Source organism: Pyrus communis, chromosome 3 (genome assembly GCF_041283825.1).
Source record: "Pyrus communis isolate YQ-2024b chromosome 3, ASM4128382v1, whole genome shotgun sequence".
Taxonomy (NCBI): Eukaryota; Viridiplantae; Streptophyta; class Magnoliopsida; order Rosales; family Rosaceae; genus Pyrus; species Pyrus communis.
The window spans coordinates 12,510,780-12,526,110 of record NC_142567.1 but is presented as its reverse complement, the minus strand read 5'-3'; the positions used below and the strand labels follow the sequence as shown (position 1 = coordinate 12,526,110).

General features: G+C 36.1%; 1 protein-coding gene across 3 annotated transcripts; it reads right to left on the bottom strand.

Annotated features, from left to right (window-relative positions):
- Positions 1-8,115: 8,115 nt before the first annotated feature.
- Positions 8,116-15,023, bottom strand: LOC148697959 (hydroxymethylglutaryl-CoA lyase, mitochondrial-like). 3 transcript variants are annotated; one of them, XM_088691050.1, is made up of 9 exons: positions 14,567-15,023; positions 12,692-12,884; positions 12,133-12,334; positions 11,818-11,997; positions 11,354-11,434; positions 11,120-11,283; positions 10,059-10,195; positions 9,355-9,470; positions 8,116-8,572 (listed from the first exon to the last, which is right to left on the bottom strand). In XM_088691050.1, the coding sequence occupies exons 2-9, from the start codon at positions 12,856-12,858 to the stop codon at positions 8,324-8,326; spliced, it is 1,296 nt and encodes a 431-aa protein (XP_088547176.1). In that variant the 5' UTR covers positions 12,859-12,884; positions 14,567-15,023; the 3' UTR covers positions 8,116-8,323. The 3 variants fall into 3 exon arrangements, with proteins under 3 accessions (XP_088547176.1, XP_088547175.1, XP_088547177.1); XM_088691049.1 differs by lacking the exon at positions 14,567-15,023 and adding an exon at positions 13,628-13,771; XM_088691051.1 differs by lacking the exons at positions 8,116-8,572; positions 9,355-9,470; positions 10,059-10,195; positions 14,567-15,023 and adding exons at positions 10,645-11,007; positions 13,628-13,758 and having other exon boundaries at positions 11,098-11,283.
- Positions 15,024-15,331: the final 308 nt, after the last annotated feature.

Here is a 15,331-nt window from a genome sequence, read left to right as displayed (position 1 = left end):
CAAGAGGAAGCTTGGATTGCAAAAAATTGAACTTGTGTTTTAACAGAGACTTTTTATGGATATCAGGTATTTGATCTTCACTACAAACATAGAGAACGTTGACAAGATTGGGTAAAACCAACTCTTTAATGTAGTGGTAATCTATTTCCACATGCTTTGTCATGGCATGAAAAACAAGATTGGAAGCAAGAGAAATGGCTGAGATATTATCACACCAAAGAGTAGGTACTTAGGGACAAAGGAAAGCACATATTACAAATAATTTTGCATATCCAAGTAGTTTTAGCAGCTGTATGTGTAAATAACCTATACTTAACCTCTGTAGACGATCTAGCAACTGTGGGTTGCCTTTTAGCACTCCAACTGATGAGATTATTGCCTAAAAATACACAGAAACCACTTGTGGATCTTTTGTCAAAAGTGCATCCATCCTAATTTGCAGCTGAATAAGCAAAAATATGTAGAAAACCCTTTTTGAACCATAAACCATGAATAAGAGTTCCTTTAAGATATCGTAGGAGTCTTTTGGCTACCTGCAAGTGTTGTTCTTTGGGAAAATGCATAAACTGGCAGACTTGATTGACTGCAAATGAAAGATTAGGTCTGGTCCAAGTAAAATGCAAAAGACCACCAACAATAGACCTATACTCAATAGGATTTGCCAGAAAGAGACCACTGTGATCATGCTTTGATGTTCCAAGGGGAGTAGAGCAAGGTTTGGTACCTTCCATATTTGTTTTGGTAAGAAGATCAAGCACTTGCTTTGATGCAGAAAGGTACAATCAAAGGTTCTTTAAACTTTTGACAAAGAGAGGCATTTGGTCCTAGGACTAAGATGTCATCCACTTAGACCAAGACAATAACAAGAATTGGTGCTTGTAAAACAAACAAAGATGCATCTGAGGATGACTGTTTAAATCCAAATGTTCGTAAAGCTTGAAAAAATCAATCAAACTAAGCTCTTGGGGCTTGTTTTAAGCTATACGGAGACTTTCTTAACTTGCAGACATGATGAGGCTAGTTTGAATCAACAAATCCAAAAGGTTGTTGCATTAGGGCATCCTGCTTTAAGTCCCCATGAAAAAAAGCATTGCTTATATCTAATTGGTTAACAAACCAATCAAACTGAACATCCAATGTCACTAAAATTCTGACAGTGACTGGTTTTGCAACTGGCCTAAAAGTCTCTTGGTAATCAATACCCTCTTGTTGATGAAATTCTTTAGCTAGTAACCTAGCTTTGTACCTATCCACTGTTTCGTCAAGTTTTCTTTTTATCCTAAAAACCCATTTACATCCAACAACATTATGAGAAGAAGAAGATGGAACTAAACACCAAGTTCCTGTAGTTTGAAGAGCATTGAACTCGTCTTGCATAGTTAATCCCCAATGAGCATACTTGGAAGCTTGGAAATAGGTTGTTGGAACATAATGAACTGATGCATGTAATGAATGCTTAGTTGCAGAGTAAGCTTTAGGTTTGAAGATACCTGCCTTACATCTTTTAACCATAGGGTGAGTATTTTCAGCATTAGTGGGAACAATTTTAAGACCAATTTTTAAGGATGATTAGGATGATGGAGGCGAAGTACTAGTACGATCTATAATAGGCAATGAAGTTGATGGAGTGATTGATGGAATGATGTGAAAAGGTGGAGCAGCCTTATGTGTTACTAGAATTGAAAACCAATTGGTTTAGGTAGAGATTGAGTTGATGAAGATATATAATTATGAAAAGGAAAAGTGTACTCATCAAACTGCACATGCCTGGAAATGTAGATCATTAAGCGGCTTGATCAAGACATCTATAGCCTTTCTGCTGCAAACTATACCCCAAGAAAACACAACTCTTGCTTTTACATTCTAACTTTGATGTAACATATGGCTTTAACTATGGAAAGCAATTGCAGCCAAATATTTTGAGCTTTCTAGGAAAGAGTGAAATAGAAGTTCCCATGAAGATGTAGTCAAGCTAGAGATAAGTAATCGATTTATGAGATAAATGGTGGTGGAGAATGCTTCAACCCAATACAACTGTAGAACATGGGAATCAACCAATAATGTCTTTACAATTTCAATCGAATGTCTATGCTTTCTCTCAGCACAGCCATTCAGGTGTGTGTGGATAACTAAGTTGATCAGAAATACTATTTGAACTAAGAAATGAAGCAAACAATTTACTTGTGAATTCACCCCATGAGTCTGATCTTAAACACTTAATTTATTTCCAAGAGAAGTTTCTACATAGTTTTTTTAATACAACAAATATAAAATACACATCAAATTTGGCCTTTGAAGGAAAGAACCAAGTGTATTTACTAAAAATGGTGTGATATCCACACACTCCTTTTTACTTCTCACACACCCTTTTAATTTTTGGTCATCAGATATGTTGAGTGGAAGAAGATCAAAGGACATAAATTAACAAGGGGTAAGTGATAAGTAAAAAGGGGGGTGTGTGAAGGAAATTTTTTGTCCTAGCTAAGAACATGTGCGAATATTGAACATATAAGCATACTTATAACACTTTAAAGTAGGCATGCACTCAAAACAATTATAAAACCCATGACTTTCAAAGCCTAGTGAATGGTGAACCATAAGACTCTTTAAGAAATTAAAGAGAATAAAGAGTTTGAGTTTCATTACCCTTGAAGCTCATCCTTGTTTAAACAAGGGATTCACCCAAGTGGAGTGCCTTTAAGTCACCTCATTTGCTCCTTGGATCTTTGCTTATTTTCCTTCTCCTTTGCTCCTTGAGGATTTGAGGAAAGGAACCCCAAAAGCACCAAAGGCTTGGTGCCTCTAAGTCTCTACACCAAAGATGTTGTGTGAAGAGAAGATGAATGACTTAGAGAGATTTCTATGCTAGTAAAAATCCTCTAAGTGGCCAGCCTCTTTGTAGAGAGAAAGAGAGAAAATGTTTCACTCTTTTGCCTCAAAGAAACCCTAATGAGGGAATGACTATAAAGTTGCCTTTATACCACCTCATAAGTGAGTGGAAAACTTGTAATAAGTCAACCAACTCACTCTCTTCCTTAGGCCGGTTTTGGTTTTGTGTTTGGGCTAATTTCTCGTTTAATTTTAGTTGTCATACAACTTAAACTCAATGGGCCTTTTGGACCACCCTTTTGGGCCCCGAAACCCGAAACTAACTTAAAAGCCCAATACAAACCTTTCGTATGATTAACTAACTAATTAATTAATCTTGACCATTATTAATTAAACTATTTAATTGCTTATCCATCTCATTTATATCTTCACATTCATCCTTACTCGGTGTACAATCCATTAGGTTCCGATTAGTGAGACAGTGGGGGATTGTTACTCTTAATGATCGATTATGAATTGAAACAACATTTCAATTCCCCTTTTGATAGAGATTAGTGTTTGGAGAACCTACCCAAGCAAAGTAGAAGTGGTTGGAGAATCTATTCAGTTACAACTACAATGTAATACGACCTATCTCTAATAAAATACTCTTGATCACATTATGCTTTGGCCAAGACTTCCGAATCGTATCTTAGAGTATTCTCCTTCCACCATGGAAGTTTATAGATCCCTTGTTGTGCATTCACATGTCTACATGACTAGATAGCTTGACCCCAACAATGCCATGGACACTCTTAATGGAATGGCTTTGACATAGTCAAAGATCAAAGGCTTAACCATCAGACAACTATGATCCCTTAAGTCAAAGGACTACTTTGCATGTTCCAACTCATAAGTTCTTAAATGACATCTATGTTTGAACCCTCTTTTGATCATTGTTTAGTGTATTCGATTGCCCTTTCGAGCACCTATGTGCTTGTCTTAGTTCCAACACTAAATGACTTGAGACTAGTCATACTCATGATGAGTCAACATAACATATATTAACCTTAGCGGATTGTCAATGTCCAATTGGCAATCTTATGGCTAGGAACATTTTAGGAATGAACATCAAAGAAAGGTCTTGTTAATCTAACTTACTTAGATCACTTCTTCCTTAGATCAAATACATTATTTAGATTCCTTTATTGCCTAAACATGTGATGCATAATAAGTTTTTCCATTCATTAAACAAACAAGAGTTTAACATAATGAGTATTCCAAAAGCTATTAATCAAATGAGTGGCTTTGTGGGCATACTTCCAATTGTGTGGATAACACACCCCTTACTAAAATCATCCACAATCAACATATAATACTTGTAGCCACAAACAGAAACAACATGAGCTGGCCCCCCAATACATCACTATGTAACAAGTCTAACCTACTAGTAGAAGAAGAACTAGAAATAAGAAATGGGAGCTTGTGATTCTTAGCAATTGCACAGTTTGAGCATAAGAAATGAACATAGTGCTTGCCTTGCATTGCAATTTTATTAGTGGAGGCAATCATTTTTAATGATAAAGGATGATGGATGCCCCAATCGGCTATGCCAGACCTTGATGAGAGCTTTAACACTAACTAGTCCCCACAAAAACATCCCTAACTAGTCTTTGCAAAAGCATCCTTGTCATGGAACATCCTTAACAATGGATCCATTGGAATATAAAGTCAAAGAACAGTAGTTGTCTTTGAGAAATTGATAAGCAGGTAATAAATTGTGTTTCATTTAAGAAACATGTAAAACATTGTTCGACTTAAATGAAGTATGAGTAGCGTTTAAAGAAGAAGAACTAGTATGATGGATGGACAGACCTTTACCATTGCCAATGTAAACTTTGTCTTCGCCAGTAGGAGATGGAATATTGGAGATGTCATTGGTGATGTGGGAGGTTGCTCCAAAATCAAGAATCCAGGATGGAGTTGTCTTAGATGCATAGTGAGTGTACATGGCAGCAAGTTTAGTAGGAGGAACCTTTCTAAAAAATGTTTGAATTCATGCAGTCATAACAGTTAATAGTCCTATGACTAGTGGCTCAAGAGATTTGGCAAGGAATGTTAGATCTAGAAGAGTCTTATGAGCGAAACCTTGATTTCTGCAATTATTGAACCCAAAGTTGGACTGATTTCCATGATTGTTATCATGAAAGTTCTGATTGCTCTGATTATTGTGAAATTGATTGTTATCAAGGCCACGATTGGAGTTATAGTGAAAAAATTGTTGCAGAGGTTGTGCATAAGCCTGATATAGATGTGGTGAAGGAAATAATGATGGCTAAGCTTGTACATTAAAGGCTTGAAAGGTTCAGTGGCAGCAGAGGAAATTACTTTCTTGCGATGAGCAATGGAGAGTTCTTTGGTGAGTAAGAGATTGTGGAGTTTATCTAAAGTTGTAGATGAGAGATGAAGGTTGATTAAGTCAATGAAAGACTCGAAGTCCTCAGGCAAGCCATGCTGTGTTGTAGCAATTAGGTCACAACAAGACACCGAATCTTCAATGGCAGTTCAAGGAATCATATATCTCCTTGATTTGCTGCAAATATTCATAGATTGTGAAAGATCATTTCTGAAGAGAATGAAGACGAGACCGAAGCTGATGAATGTGAGCATCAGTGACCCCTCCAAACTGTGAGTGAAACTTTAGCCATAGATTTAGACACAAAGAAACTCTAACCGTAAAGGGAATGATTTCTCCAAAGAGAGTGGAGTTTAACCTGATCCAAAGATTTTGATCTTTTACATCCACAATTCAAAGTCGAGACTAAGAGATCGATTAGGAAGCACAGGTGACAGACATGGCTTAGATCTGTCAATGATTTCGATGAGTTTGTAGCGATTGAAAATTGAAGCAAAGAGCACATGCCATGGAAGGTAATTGGACCACTTGAGCTTGATTGGAACCGTGCTTCCAATATTTTGAATGATGAGAGAGGTGTATGTGTTCATCAAGTTAGTGTTTGAAATAGAAGGATTTGGGAGTGAAGAAGATGAATCAGACAGAGACTCCATAGATTGAGAAAATCAAGATTCAGGAACACACAACAATTGAGAAATTAAGAATTTAGAGAAAAATTTGAGCAAGAATTTGAAGAAAAATGGAAACGGAAGAGGATTGAGATTTCAAGAAGCCGTAAGGTAGTTGGCCAGTGATACATAAAGGAAACTTAGCTTGTAAGAAAATCTCAATTGTAAAAGAGACTCTCTTTCATTCAATGTATAATTTCAAGGTACACTTTGGTGTATATATAAAGACATTTCTGATGACAATTTTTTCCTAGGTAAAACAACTAATTACAATGAAGCCACTAGCACACACAACTAACTTGATACACTTGTAACAAACTGTTTTATAACTGTACAAAAATTACTTGACTCTTGAAGCATGCCAGTCGAATTGCGTACATCGAGCTCTTTGTCAAACCACTAAAACTAGTTGTGTAAATGTCTTCTTACAGTGCACAAAAAGGAAAGCAAGAAAACTATGACATTAGTATAGTCCTTCACATTCTTTCCTCTTTACAATCTACTGTCTTGAGTCTTGAGGAGGGATGTTCAACTGAGATGTCTGATTGTTTGATTGAAGAGGACTAATATTATCTGCCTCTTGATTATGCATGGCGTTCAATCTTGACCCTTGAATGTCATTGAAGGAAAACAAACAGAAAATAAATGAAAAATGAAATTACAAGGGTAACAGGAATTGAACCCGACGTGAATCGAACACGCAACCTTAATTAGATTTATAATTCATGTGGTAATAGGGTAGTTGTAAGATAGCCTCTGTGGTAGAAAAATTGGGATTTAAGCTCCTATGGCCAAGTCTATTAGGATTTATACACAAAATTAAAATTTTTGTAAACTTTATGTTAATTATTAGCACGTGAGCCAACCTTACGTGCCAACAATTAACGGAAAGTTCTGTTTTAGCCTAATATGTGTACCGAGAGTTTTGTTTTAGTCTAATAAATGTGGCTCACGTGCTAATAATTAACAGAAAGTGGACATAATTTTTAATTTTGGGCATAAATCCCAACATACTTCACCACATAGGCTTAAATCCTAGCTTTTTTACTACATGAACTATTTTCTAACTACCATATCATCACAAGGATTAATAATCCAATTAAGCCTTCTTAATTTTTGCCAAACGACGAGCATAAAACCGCGCAAATTAAAAAGGGAAAAAAAAAAAAAGGTTGAATGTTCCCTAAACCCTTTGGAAATTAGAATGGGAAATACAATATCGGTTTCTAATAGTCATGTGAAATTAAAGACAATAACTATATGGGTGAACTGTCGATTTAGTCCCTAAATTGTTACCCGAATGAAAATTAGGTCCCTAAACTATTTTTCCGGAAAAAATTAGTTCTTAAACTAATAAAAATCTGCTAATTAAATCCCTAATATTAGATTCGAAGTTGGTCTATTCAGTTTTTCGTCAATTTAAGTCATGTGATTTGCATGTGACACACTTTGGATGATATATTGGTAGTTTTCATAGTTTAAGGACTTAGTCTCTTCGAAGAAATAGTGTGTTTGAGTTAACTCTAGAAGGTAAATTAAACGTTAGATTTGCAACATATATACAATGTTAAGGACTTATAGGCAATAAAATGACAGCTTTACCCCCTAAAATGTGTCGTGTGACTTATGTTGACGAAAAATTGGATAAAATAGCTTTGAAAATAATATTAGGGATGAAATCAACAGTTTTAATGAATTTGGGGACTTATTTTACCGAAAAAAATAATTTAGAGATCTAATTTTGACTGAGGTTATAGAGACTAAATCGATAGTTCACCCTCGTTATATACTTAAGATTAGAGGTTGAAACTAACACATCAGATAGCCTATTTATTTTCTTACTTTTGTTAAATTTTTATCAAACCAAAATGATTAAGATTAACCATTTAACCTAACCATCTTGACAATTTGAAGCAAATAATGAAATTTTGGTGGTTCTAACAAATTATCCACATTACAAGATTTCAAATAAAGAAACAAGATACACTTTGGACATTTCGATAATGTTTTTTCACCAGTAGAAAATAATGAATTAATTTATAAAATAAGTCGAATCATGTTCATTTCGAAATCCTCGTTTCACATCAAACAAGGTTTTACTCATTATTATTGCATTGAGCACCATCCAATCCAACCCAACCATTATGTTATAGCATCAGTTTTCAACCTTACCTTACGACGTTCATGCAAATTCACAAATTAGTACCATGTGCATCCCTCATATTTTCATCACTGCAATAACTTTATTTTTAAAAGATAACAAGGCAAATACACCGGACATCGTATATGGTATTCATTGTACAAATACAACGTTTCAAATTTATATTCGGAGAGCCCGAAAGAGAGTCAAGTGTTTATTCCTGCCGTATGCCTCTGCAGACCATGAACATTTCTTGTATAGCCTGAGTAGAAGTTATCGGCCTGAAACAACTTATATCTTAGAGCCGTCAGCAGTGACTCGACTCAAGGCAACCGCGGTCTTTGAGCCAGACGGGCGACCCAAATGCTTGCTGATGAAATCCCCAGCCGTCAAAAGCTTCGCCAAATCCACATTGGTTTTCACACCGAGTCCATTCAGCATGTACACAACATCTTCAGTGGCAACGTTGCCTGAAGCTCCTTTGGCATATGGACACCCGCCTAAACCCGCAATCGAGGAATCCAGTGTGCTAATCCCCATCTGTTCAATGGATTATGAGTTTGCAATACATTAACATTGCAACAAATTTACGGATGAATTAGAGGAAAACAAAATGATCACAGGTTTGTACTCATGAAGTGAATCATTAATTAGTATGACGTTTGCACGTTAATGTCTACAAGGTACGAGTTTTTAGCTTGGATCATTGCACATGGTATGGTAATATCAGTAATATTATTCCAAGGGAAGGATCTGATGTTTTTCGATCTCTGCACTGATGTAATTATGCACAAAGCGAGGCTGAAGATACAAATCATCTTTTTCTCCATTACTTAATTGCTTTACACTTTTTGCCGCAAACTGTAGGTAAGCTAATTCGTTGTGGGTGATTCTGAGTTCATGGAAACATCAGACACATTTGGTGGGTGAAAGGAAGCAAAAGTTTTAAGTTTATTGAAGTTGTAATTTGTTGGCATTTGGGTGGTGTTGAGTAACAAAATTATTGCCGTAAACTGTTACGGGAAGTAGCAGTTTTTAAGATACAGTTTGCTTTTTGGCATCACCGTGAGCCTTGATGTGGACAGATCGTTAATTGTTAGCTAATGTGGATTGGTAGCTAACATATTTTTCTATTATAGATATATGTTTGAAGTTTATCAAGCTGGATGAAAGCAGCTTTGGTGCTGACAGATCGCTAAGTGTGGTCGTAATTATTATTCATATTTTAATTTTTAAAAGAGTCTTCTTTTTCTTTCTGAAAAATATAAAAATAAAAATCATGGTTGTACACGAGGCAATTTTGACATGTTAAGATGGCTTACTTGAAGAGAGACGAGAATATTTGAGAGAGATTGCCCATAGGTGTCATGGAAGTGAACAGCAAGCTTTTCAACAGGAACAACAGCCATTACAGCTTCCAGCATGGGGACAACTGTCCCTGTTCCACAGGAAGACAGAAAAAAATAAGTACAAGGCCAAAAATACCGAACCAAAGACGGATACAATGGTTTGAAAAGCAATAAAAATGATAATCCTACATGCCTCTGGGAGTAAAGCTTCAGAGGAAACACAAAAGTTCACCCCATGAATCGACACCAATCTTTAGGGACCTTGTCTAGTACAATGGTATAAGGTTTCGATTGATCAAGCACAAGTGCCTGAGTTCAATTCTTGGACGGATCCAAGGACCCGACATATGTGTGGTCAACAAGGGGTAATAACCTTCTTTTGAAATGAACACATTTTCCATCCTAATATTGGGTGTCCAATAGAACCATCCAAATATGGCTAAAACATCTGCCTCGGTATTGGGTCTCTCCATCCTATTGTGGAATGATTTATGACTACAATGAGGTACAATATGTGCCAAATGGTATGCTTTACTCAAAACACCAGCTAAAAGAATGGTTCAAGAGTCCAGATACAGAATCTTTAAAACAAAATGGGATGAACGAAACTTTGGAAAGAAAATAATATGATTGTAAAGATAAAGTGACTAATCAAAGAACAAAGTTCAGAATGTTACCAGGTGTACCAACCCCGATTGTGTCACCAAGAGAAATTTCAAAGCAGCCCATGTTGCAAAGTTCTTTTGCAACATATGCTACTTTTGATGGAGAAATTGCTCCCTCCTCTGGACATCCAACAACGCAAGAGACATACCTATCCAAGGTAAAACCATGTTTACGCATAAAGAAACCAACTAAGAAAATAATAAAACTGATACATACAAATAAAGAAGCAAGATGTTGATCTGTACTCTCGTCTAACAAAGAACACATAGCTCGTAAACCAAACTCCAGCAAAGGAAATTTATTCATTACAACCAAGTATTGAATTTTAAACTCTAAATTTTAAATTACCATAAGACAACAAACTCTTATCTGCTCTAAAATACACTTTGAAGTGATATATATACCTTTCTATCTAACCCACCGAGTCAAACACTAAATTCTTCATCCCTTCCCTCAAAGGAAAAAAAAGATAAAACATAAAACCCTACATAAATAAAGAGAAACAAGAAAAAACTACGCAAAACAAGATTAAGATAGAATCCATCACTATTTCCTCACATACTTTTTAAGTTTGCATGCTATGTTATTGTCTCAAAGTAAAGAGATGATGTGAGGGGTTGAAAACCAAAGAGAGACAGAAGGTTGAAAATACAAATTAGCTAGTTCAACGACAAGCTTGTACTTTCATCTGTGGTCTGCAAGGGTTAGGCCAGATTCCAGAATATGTTAAACTAATAAGGCCAAATTGTAAAGGAAGCATGCCATATCAGAGAGAATACAGAGATCTAACCCAGACATCATGTAGGAGAATGCTAGCATAGAGTAGGGGGAACTGTAGTACACTCTACTTAACATTCGTTTTATGCAAACACAGAGATCTAACCTCTGTTTGCATCCAAGGAGAGAGAAGTGGGAACAAGAGAGAGAGAGAGAGAGAGAGAGAGGAGGCTGAGAAAGTATCTGTGTAAATCCCACTATAATATTGATAAACCATCTTTTTCTCAAGTAGCTGTCATGCTTAGTTTATTTAATAAAGTCTCTGCTTCTTACCAGAGAGAGAGAGAGAGCATACCCTCGTACAGGAATTGAAAGCTCTTTTGCAGCACGAGTAACAGCACGATAACGAACAAGACTTTCTTCAATGCTACAATTAATGTTTGACTTTGAAAATGATTCAGAAGCTGCTGCAAACACCGCTATATCCTTAGCACCTGCTGCAATAGCTGCTTCAAAACCCTATAAAAAGTGATGTGATATGTTAGATAGGTAACATGACTAATGTCCGGTACTTCTAAAGATCACTCACTTGTAAATTGGGTGTCAGTACAGGCAATCTAGCACCCTCCAGACTTTGAACTGCTTCCATTACATCTTTTGCATCTGCTAACTATATAGAAACGAAAATGGGATGGGAGTGAATTGACAATTACAAAACATTTTAAATATCTTTGAATTAAGACAAAGTAAATTTGCCTACTTTCTCAAGAAAAGAGGAAAGTTTGTGTAATTCACTGAACCTCAGGGGAGGTCTGTACAAATAAAAATTTGATACTTACCTCGCATTATCATATCACAAATTAATGCTTAGTTGCCAAAATTTGATTCAGAAAATGTCATCTGATTAAGCTTCATGGGACTTATAGGTTAAGCCATGAAAACCCTAGAAATTTCTAAGATATTTATTAGATAGCTATTCCCATTAAAATCACACTTTCTAAGATAAATTTGAAGTCACCAATTAAAATTAAATAACAAGTAAAGGTAAATTACCTGAGGAACCCATTTGGGAGACACAAAACTTGTAGCCTCAACAACAGACAACCCAGAAGATACCAGTCTCTGAATCAGTTCAATCTTTACAGATGCAGATACAATATTCTTTTCATTTTGTAGTCCATCCCTTGGACCTACTTCTACTATCTTCACAAACTTTGGTATACCTTTTAAAAACTGTTTCCTCCAAAGCACAAATCAGTACAGAAAAAGGAAACTTTATCTGTTAATCAAAGAAATGACGACATCCTCATACAAAGTGTCAAAACAAATGGAAAATATATCATCATTTAATTAAAGTTATCGAAGCACCTTATTTTCCATATCTGTGTTATTGCACTTAGGGTTATATTGATCCGAGAAATACCATGAATCACAAATATTTCCAAATACCCTGTGATTCCTGCGTAGGCTTAACGTCCGTTGATTGAATGAGTCACCATGGGACAAGCCCTGGTCTCTTGTATGTCTTTTCCATGGAAAGGCCTCCCTTGTATATTCATCATAATCTTCACTGAAAATAAATAGAGGTTTAAGGTGAGATTATCACTCGAAGATTTTTGTAGTACAAAGCAGCTGAACTACGTTACTATGAAGGCATGAAACAATTAGGAACCGACTTATTGAACTTAAACATGGAAAGAGAAGATTGATAAATCAATTTGATCTTTAACTGAAAGGTAAGGAAGAGAAAGCAAGATCTCGCTGACAATTCCAATAATGTCCCTTTGATGGTCCGACCAGAACACATGGACATAAAATAAAAGGAATATGACAGATTCGAGTGTTTTGCAAACATGAAAGCACACCAAATGGATACACATATACATTCTGCGAGTTCCACAAACAAATCAGAACACAAATTACTTACTTGTAGCTATTCGATGTGCTACAACTTCTTCCTTCGATCCAACAGTTCCCCAGCGCTGCATCATCTGAACTAGACCTGCAAACAGTGGATGAGAACCTCTGAATCCGGTCCATGGTACTCATGCTAGGCAACTTGTCACAACCAAGTGGCTCCTCCACGCTCGACATGGTGTAAGTAGATAGAAAAATCCCAGCTGAAATTGCCACGAAACAGAAGTAAATATCTGCTGGAAGCACAAAAACATACTTTTCTAGCATGAACCAATAACACACCATGAATAATTTCTTTTAACTTACAAATGGAAAATGACCATCAAAATAATACTTGAAAAAGTAAACATTAAAGTTCATACGATCCACCATACTTTCAAAGAACCAGAATATCATGTCCGGCATTTGAAGCATCATTGAAAAATGAAAATGAACCAACATGGCATTATACTTTTCAGCATTGTACCATTACTCTCACATAATTAACTTAAATGACGATTAATTTGAGTTAGTATTAGTAATCCAGGTCAACATCTCAACAAAAGACGAGAAAATTAAGAACAAAGAACTATGAAAACAGTAAATTGCAAGCCAATTAACTTGGAAATTGTTTGTTTTAAGATATTTAGCACTAAGAAATGAACTACCGAAATTTTCAAATAACAAATACAGAGACTAGGATAGAGGCTTTAGCAATCTGGAGGAAAATGCATAAATCTTGTCAATTCCGACCCCTTTTTATTGAATTTATCAGAATGAAAGCACATATAGTAATAACAGTTCCGTGAAAAATGGAGTCCAACCAAACTTGAAGCATGAACTGTTATATAACATTTGTAGCTAAAATCACTCTCACAGATGATAACAAGCACACCACAATTTGAGTACTCTATATATATCCTGTTACAGTGATAATGCTACACATCTTCCATTCAAAACAAAGTACCATGTATCATGACGATTTTTACAGTCCACTCTATGAACGGTTCAATCTTGTATAAAATCCATGGGTCATCTTTCCTCTACCAGAGCAATTGTATTAGCTTGTTACTTATACTTTCAATTGCCATTCTAGTTCCTCGAATTTCCCTTTCATACATTGACACTTCTTTAAACATTCTAATGTAGAAAAACTCAATATATAGCCATGTATATATGGATATCGGTGCAGATCAGTCTGGTGATTACGTCCTCTCGTTTTCTGTCACTCACCGATCACAGACACATCAGAGACCCTATTACAAATAATTTCCGAACTTTGGTCAATGAACAACACGCGAAGACATATGCAACTAAAACATAACATGAGCAATCTTATGGCCATTGTGTATTTGGTTTTACCTACTAATCTACTCTCTGCGAAAACTGATCTGCAGGTAACAGTTCCCAGCGGTTGTGGAACATGAAGATAAAAACATAGCGTAGAAAGCAGTAAAGCTGGTAAGGAAAAGAGTAATCATCCCTCTCCTCATTATCTCAACAAAACAACTAGTAAATACAATGCAAAGAGCATCAGTATACGAGCTCGATTACACCCCACCAAAACTATGTTAGCAACATTTTCCTACTACGCCAAAGCAGCCAAATAGCCCATCGGCGCAATAAATACAACAACAACAACAAAGCCTTAATCCACTAAGTGGAGTCAGCCATATAAATCCTAAAACGCTATTGTGCTCAATTTTGTGCCATGTCTTTCGTTATATCCATGTAGTAAAGCAAATTAACTAAAAACATTAAAAAGTCCAATGAGCAAAATTAAGCATAAAAAACAGAAAAGAAAAGAAAAACAGAGACCCTCTGTTCGGTTTGCTTGGCAACACAAGCAAACATTGAAAAATAAAATAGAAAATAAAAAAAAGGGAGGAAGGAGAGGGAAACAGACCTGAATAATTGCTTAGGGTTTCTGAGAAGGAAAACAAAAACCCACAGAAACCCTAGAAATTGGGGATAATTTAGGCAGTTTGAGATTGGTTGCTGTTATAGGTGGTTAGATGGAAAGAAGAGAAGGTGATGAAACGTGACGGAGTCGTTTAAAGCGTTTGTAATTGTAAGGATTGATGGGATGGGATGGGATGGTTTGGATGGGTAGGTGGACGACGTTAAATCCTAAACTCTGAATTCTTTTTCCTGATTAGAAATTACGCTTTTTTCAAAAATTTTCTGTTTTTTAATCTTTCTTTCTGGTTCTTTTCGTCTATGATTTTCTTCTTGTTGAATGGAGAGGCATTGACATCTCTCCCGTCTCTCTTGTTGCGTGTGTGTAATGGCGTATCCGGAACGCTGTGCCAAGAGAGAAGGGAAGAGAGAGGAGAGAGACCAGTAAACGGGTTGGGTTTATTGGGTTTGGATCGGGTTCAACTCGATCCGTTAAGTTAACAAGTCATCCGAACTTAGCCCGTTAAGCTAACGGATTATCAGAATCCAACCCGTTAAGCTAACGAGTTACCCGTTTCACCCGTTAACAATTATTATTATTATTTTTTTTTGCATAGAGTTTATTTTTTGTTGTTAAGACTTGATTAAAATTACTAAAACATCATCAACTAACGGGTGCTAATGGGTTGACCCAAAGTGACCCGTTATTTAACGGGTTGTTAACGGGTTCACCTGATAGCGACCCGACTCGTTAAGCATTCATCCAAATACT